This window comes from Ceratina calcarata, unplaced genomic scaffold (genome assembly GCF_001652005.2).
Source record: "Ceratina calcarata isolate Rehan_Ccalc_2016 unplaced genomic scaffold, ASM165200v1 scaffold46.2, whole genome shotgun sequence".
Classification (NCBI taxonomy): Eukaryota; Metazoa; Arthropoda; class Insecta; order Hymenoptera; family Apidae; genus Ceratina; species Ceratina calcarata.
Window position 1 is genome coordinate 46296 of NW_017170029.1, and position 6630 is coordinate 52925.

The 6630-nt window shown below is 34.9% G+C and overlaps 3 protein-coding genes across 4 annotated transcripts in view; 1 reads left to right on the forward strand and 2 right to left on the reverse strand.

Moving 5' to 3' along the window:
• LOC108627357 (putative protein phosphatase DDB_G0279461) overlaps positions 1–717 on the reverse strand; it is a 5226-nt gene extending 4509 nt beyond the window's left edge. Inside the window, exon 1 of one of the 2 annotated variants that reach the window (XM_018028558.2) lies at positions 339–717. The gene's annotated coding sequence lies outside the window, so the exon portion shown is untranslated. The remainder of the gene's footprint in view (positions 1–338) is intronic. The other variant, XM_018028559.2, reaches the window with a different exon arrangement.
• A 148-nt stretch (positions 718–865) lies between these two features.
• SMC5 (structural maintenance of chromosomes 5) lies at positions 866–5626 on the forward strand. The gene is made up of 14 exons (XM_018028556.2): positions 866–982; positions 1094–1421; positions 1494–1832; positions 1917–2045; positions 2130–2337; positions 2412–2543; positions 2630–3154; positions 3227–3356; positions 3450–3696; positions 3800–4207; positions 4334–4561; positions 4641–4820; positions 4888–4983; positions 5263–5626. The coding sequence occupies exons 1-14, from the start codon at positions 924–926 to the stop codon at positions 5398–5400; spliced, it is 3147 nt and encodes a 1048-aa protein (XP_017884045.1). The 5' UTR covers positions 866–923; the 3' UTR covers positions 5401–5626.
• LOC108627358 (small lysine-rich protein 1) lies at positions 5627–6617 on the reverse strand. The gene has a single exon (XM_018028560.2). The coding sequence runs from the start codon at positions 5917–5919 to the stop codon at positions 5650–5652; it is 270 nt and encodes an 89-aa protein (XP_017884049.1). The 5' UTR covers positions 5920–6617; the 3' UTR covers positions 5627–5649.
• Between the last annotated feature and the right edge of the window lie 13 nt (positions 6618–6630).

A 6630-nucleotide genomic window follows, 5' to 3' on the forward strand; every position in this document is an offset into this window, starting at 1 on the left:
AAAATACAGAAAAAGATAATATAAACTTCAGAATAAATATTGTAAAAGTACAACATAAAGTATGGGCTATTTTATTTTCAAGACATTGTGTTGTTTGAAATTGTTAATCAAGATTGTTTAAGAAAAATAATTAATAAAATGTGGAAGAAAAATTGTACGAAGTTCAGAATGAAGATCGTATAAATACATAATCAAATACAGAATATTTTTATTTCTGTATAACTAGTAAGGTGAGACAGACCGAATTCAGGAATTCAAATGATAAATTCTGTAATTCGTTTAAAACACAAAAGTTGATCATCAACGTAATCCTCGTAATCCTCGTAATTATACTATACCTTTCAATTGATCGACGTCCAATATTTTGCGACTTACAGATGTTTCTCTGATAATTTATGATTAACTTTTCTCTTTTTCTTTTTTAAACAGTAATTATTTATTTAGCAGTTTGGTCATAAGATAGTACAATGGCAACACTAAATTTTGTCTCAGATGGAGCAATCGGAACAGTATCTTCTCGTCATTATAAAAGTACGAACATTTTAACGGTATTAGATTAGAAACAAATAGTAACTATTTCATTTATTTCTATACGTTAAAGTAATTAAATATGTACATTCGTTTAAATCTATATTGATATATGAACGATATAAGTAGAAAAGAGGAAGAACACCACTAAACAGAATTGTTCCCTAACCTATTTTTGTTAAGCGAAAAGTGTCGCCACACAGTAGCGAAAAATCAAAATAAGTGCATTAAATTTCTGAATCTGCAAATCCAGCATGGCAACCTAGGCGGAAACAGGCGGGAATATGGGCGCATGAGCGGGAACACTGGAAATTCGGCTTGGTTACCAGTCTCGTCGCATTTTGTCAGCCCCGAAAGTTTTCTGTTATTTTATTACATATACAAAATATATCACGATGGCTGATGGTTGCGTTGATACAGGAATGATTACTCATATTTATTTGGAAAATTTCGTGTAAGCATTAATTTAAATAAATTGTTCAATTTCTTATAAGACATGTATCGTATGTACGTACATCCATCCATTCATCTACTATATTCCATTTTCCTGTGTTTTCTGTTACAGAACTTACAGCAAAGTTTCTGTAAAGCCTGGCAGATACTTGAACGTTATTATCGGACCAAATGGCACTGGTAAATCAACAATTGTTTGTGCTATTGTACTTGGATTGGGAGGTAAACCTAGCACCATTGGCCGTGCAACTCAGATCGGGCATTATGTGAAATATGGATGCCAGGAAGCGACAATTGAAATTCATCTGAAAAACAAAAAGCAGAATGATAACATTATTCGTAGAGTATTTAATAAGCAAGGGAAATCTTCATGGTTCCTCAATAAAAAACCTTCGAATATAAAGGAAATACAAGAGTTAACGACAAGTTTGGATATCCAGGTAGTTGGATGAAAAATTATCTTTAAATGTATTCATAACTCGCAACTATCGTTAACATCTTTTTGATCCCAGGTGGATAATCTCTGTCAATTCCTACCGCAAGACAAAGTACAAGACTTTTCAAAAATGAATCCTCAGGAATTATTGGAAAACACAGAAAGATCGGTTGGGGATCCTGTGATTTTGGAACACCATAAAAGGTTGATACAGTCCAGAGTGGATCACAAAGAGCTTGAAAAACATATTGAAGTAAAGAAGAAAGCGTTGGAAACGCAAACTCAAGTATACGAAAGTTTGAAGGAAACTGTTGACAGTATAAAAGAGAAAAAATTAATAAAGAAAAAGATTACCGCTTTGAAGCAAAAGAAAGCATGGATATTGTATGAGCAGAAACGAAAAGAACTACTTAAGGTAATAATTAACAATAATGATAAAAAATTATAATAGACACGCAATTAAAAGTTTAATAATTAAAAGTTCACTATATTATTATAGTTGAAAAAGAAAAAAGTGGCTGCTACGTCTGAACTGAAACGTATGGAAGAGGAAATAAAACCTTTTGAAGACGTAATAGAGAAATTAAAATCGAAAGTTGAACTACTTAAAAGCTCTGTTTCGAATCATGTACGGTCACGCATACGTATAAGTATACTTTCAAGTACTAATTAATAATAGTTTGATTAATTTATATGTAAATGCTAATTTTAGAATAATAAACTGAAGACCGAAACTGCAAAACTGGCGAACATGATAAACGATATTGCTGACTGTGACAGCGCTATAATAGATCGGGAAAACGTGTGCAAGAAAAGAATTCAAATGGAAGAAACTCGGGATCGGGACATTAAAGTTGCGGAACAGTCAAAAAGCAAGCTTGATAACGATTTATTGCTGATGTTAGAAGAAACTGGATCTGGTTCGTCTTTCTGTATCGATGCGACGCTATCTAAACATAATATGAACATCCATTGAACCGTGTTATATTTTCAGAGGAAAGTTTGGCAGCGAAGCAACAAGAGATATTATCCAAGATCGAGGATAAGAATGGTACTATTACGATGCTAACAAAAAAAATGACGATGTTAAAACGACAAGAACAACGAACGGATTTTGAAATCGAAGGTTTAATATTTTGCTACGTTTCTTCTTTTCTTTTGGTTATTACTTGTTATTAGATGGGTGAACGTACGATAAAATTGAATGTTTAGCACAACAATCGGAGCAACAACGTCTTAGCGTCGAAGCGAAACGACTTAAATTGTTGAGGGAGAAAAGTAGCGACACATACAGGGCGGTACATTGGCTGAGAGAGAACCGTGACAAGTTTTGTAGTACGATTCACGAGCCGATATTGCTTAACTTGAACGTAAAGGACGCCAAGTACGCAAAATATTTGGAGAACGTACTTCCGTACCGTGATTTAATAGCATTCGTTTGTGAAGACAAACGAGATATGAACAACTTATTGAACTATTTAAGAACTGGACAGAACTTACAAGTGAACGTTGTATATTCTGACCCCACGAAACACGTTTCCACAGAGCCGAATATTCCGCTGCGGCACATCGTGCAATTCGGTTTTACTCATTACTTGGTATCTTTGATAGAAGCACCGAGCACTATTTTGAAATATTTAGTCAACATGTATAATTTGTCTAACATACCCATCGGAACGGCACAAGTTGACGATAATACCGAGAATATACCTACCAGTTTACATCTTTATTTCAGTCGTAAGTAAATTGGTCGTTAAATAGCAACAATCAAGACGAAAGAGAGGGTTATTTGAATGTTCCACGTTTCAGAGAGCAACGTGTATTCCGTAAAGACATCGAAATATACAGGAGTAAGATCTGTCACGATGCAGCCAATATCGACTACGGGAATGTTATCTGCTGTGTTAGACAGATCGAAACTGTTACATATCGAAGAAAGGTTTGTTGATATTTTAACGGATCTATTCTCATCGCTTTATATTATCATTATCATTATCATTATCAACGTTTGTGTCCATGCGTGCGCGTTTAGTTTGAGGTCATTGCGAGAGACGAAGGCCAATGTACTGAATGAGATCCAAAAGATCAACGAAGAAATGCGTGAGCATAACAACGAATTGGACAAGTACAAGACTGAAAAAAATGAACATCAGCAAGATCTTCAGCAGATACAGGTCCTAAAATCTAGGATATCTGTAATGAAGAAAAAGATTGCCGATTTACAAAACGCGAGAACGAGCATCGAGAAAATACAGGAATCTTCGAGGGAGGACATAAAGGTTCGTCGTAGAATATCGGCGTGCACTTATACATGTGATTTTTCTATACAACAAAAGATATCGGGGCAGATAAATTGAATTGACGCTATCTTAAATTGCGCAGTTGATTCTGGAGAAAGAATTCAAGATTTATAAAGAGTATAATGCCGTATTGAAACAATGTTTCAAATATACGACGACCAGTGAACAGGCGGAATTAACGATAAACATGCATAAACGATTGTTGAGGGTGAAAGGTAACGAGTTGCAAGATATGAGAGGAAAACTTAAAGAGGCGGAAGATTATGTCAGGCGACTTAGTCAGGAGGCGCAACCGATGAAGAGCGAGGCAGAAAGGCTTTATAAAGATGCATTGGAAACTACTCATAATATCACTCCTTCCGATAAAGCATTCGAACAGATAAATAAAATATTTACTAAATTACCACCGACCATCGAAGAGATTAATAAGGAGTTGAATATTGCGCAAGCAAAAGTATTTTGTTTGGGAAACAGCGGAGATGGTGAAAATGTGAGTCCCACGAATCAATTACGTGAAGTATAAAATAAAAGACACACATGCATAGATATAATAGATGTACAAATAGATAGGTAGAGAAGAATATAATAAATAATTGATTGATTGTTCGAGTTGTAGATATTACAACAATACGAAGAAGTCGAAGAAAATATAGGTCATTTGAAGGATTTCATTCAAAGAAAAACGAATGAGTATGCAACGTTGACGCAAGATATTAAAAGTTTGCAGGAGCAATGGTTGACAGCGTTATCGGCAATAGTTGAGAAAATTAATTCAAATTTCGGCATGTATTTCTCGGCAATGGGCTGCGCCGGTGAAGTTACGTTGGCCGTACCGGAGAACAACGTTAGTTACTCGAGCTAAATAAAACCTGGACCACATATCGCCCGTGCAGTTGAAAAAATAATATGTCTAACATCTACAGGTGGATTTCGAGCGATACGGGCTCAAAATAATGGTGAAATTCCGAGATACTGATAAGCTGCAGGAATTGACGAGGCACCATCAAAGTGGCGGAGAAAGAGCAGTGACCACTGCCATTTACATGATATCGCTACAAGAATTGTCGAGAGTACCTTTTCGATGCGTCGATGAAATTAATCAAGTAGGTGATCCTAATTTACGCGACAAACGTTATTTCATTACGAACAGTTTTCTTCTATTTAATACAGGGCATGGATGCGACAAATGAAAGAAGAGTGTTCAATCTACTCGTGAAAATGACTGGTAGACCCAATAGTCCTCAGTATTTTTTACTTACGCCGAAGGTAAGCTATTTTTATATTTTTATTCAAATATTAGATCTTCAGGAAAGTAACCGTATATTTGATCTTTATCATCAACTGATAAACGATAAATACTGCGACAAGTATGAATTAATGAACGAAATAGTTTAATAATCCCACCAGAATAGCAATATACATCCATATTTACGTACGATCATTTTCTGGAAGATCTTTGTCTACTTCTACTTGATTACAATAATCTTTATTTCTATTACAATTTGAAATCTATTAACGATATTAATATGCTATGTTTGCATCTAGTTATTACCCAATTTGGAATATGCGGAGACAGTTACGGTGCATTGTGTATACAACGGACCATTCATGATTGCGCATGAAGCGTTTGATACAGAACAGTATTGTAGACGTCTTATCAAGGAGAAAGAGAAGGAAATTTAAGATAAATTTCTAAAGTATTCTATTATGAGAAGCACGATGTGATGACTGATGGTATTAAAGTGATGTTACTAGGTGTATAATATATAATATATAGTTAATAAGTTGTTCACAAACAAAAGTTTTTTCTATTTTATTACTGTGAAACACATAGAGTACGTCAAATATTTCTAATATTTAAAATATAAAGAGTTTCATGTAAAAATCAAAATATATATTTTTGTCAGCATCTAGTTTTACTCTGATTACTATTCACTTTCTTCCCTTCTTTTTCTTCTTTTGAGCTCCTGGCCAAGGAAATCCTCTACATTTCAACACGTCCATGATATTGTGGCAAGTGTAATATGCATTTTCCATAACTTCTTCATTGAAGATGTCCATGGTGAATTTCGCTCTCCCTCCACCCTTCCTCGATTTCTTTGCACCTTTACTTTTATCACCGTTATTGTTTTTGCCATTTTTTCCATTTTTACCTCGTTTTCCATTTTTCTCGTTATGTTTCTTCTTGCCTTTACCCCGCATTCTCTTACAGTGTGGCAAACGCTGTGGCTACCAAGATTGATTATTATTTTAATAATGTTTGCTTCGGATTACGGTTACGCGTTACGTCAATAATATACATCCGCGAAATCCGAGCACAGCAAACCGAATTGTTAATTCGTTCCCGTGTAAAAAGAAGTGTAACAAAGACGAAGTAAAAATGAGTGTTCACACCCGGGATTTCATGATTCCTGTGTTTAAGTTCCGCTCCCGATTCCCGTACAAGGCGTACCAGCCGTACAGGTAGAGGAGGTAGAGGTCAACAGGTACACAATTATATGCTGTACCAGGCAACCAAGAGGCCGATTTTATTTAGTGTTAGGAGTTTATTCTATAGACAGTATCACAGACAACATTCACATAAAATCTCGCTTACACGAACGATAACTTGAATAAATTATAAATCGTATTTTACTATAGGTAAAATAAAAAGGGAGAATACCAAAAAAGGATTAATAAAAACAGCATACTAATAACGATAGTATTCATGGTCGGCTATGCCCGAAAATTCGCACTCATCATTGTTTTCGATAAGCCCATCTAATTTTGCATTCTTTATTTTCGTTATATATTTCTTTTACATCCGGCATAGTTATTAGCCCTTTTAGTAAAGCGTTTTCATCTAAAGTACAATTTCCGTGTCGGGGTGGTTTTCAAATACTAATAATTTCTTATAGGAGTAAAAGAATAAAA

Bases quoted from the DNA above. Each gene is read 5' to 3' on its own strand.
- SMC5 (XM_018028556.2), top strand. From the start codon at position 924: ATGGCTGATGGTTGCGTTGATACAGGAATGATTACTCATATTTATTTG. The intron at 2,338-2,411 runs GTTCGTCTTTCT...TTATATTTTCAG, and splicing joins GTTAGAAGAAACTGGATCTG to AGGAAAGTTTGGCAGCGAAG. The intron at 4,562-4,640 runs GTTAGTTACTCG...TAACATCTACAG, and splicing joins TGGCCGTACCGGAGAACAAC to GTGGATTTCGAGCGATACGG.
- LOC108627358 (XM_018028560.2), bottom strand. From the start codon at position 5,919: ATGCGGGGTAAAGGCAAGAAGAAACATAACGAGAAAAATGGAAAACGA.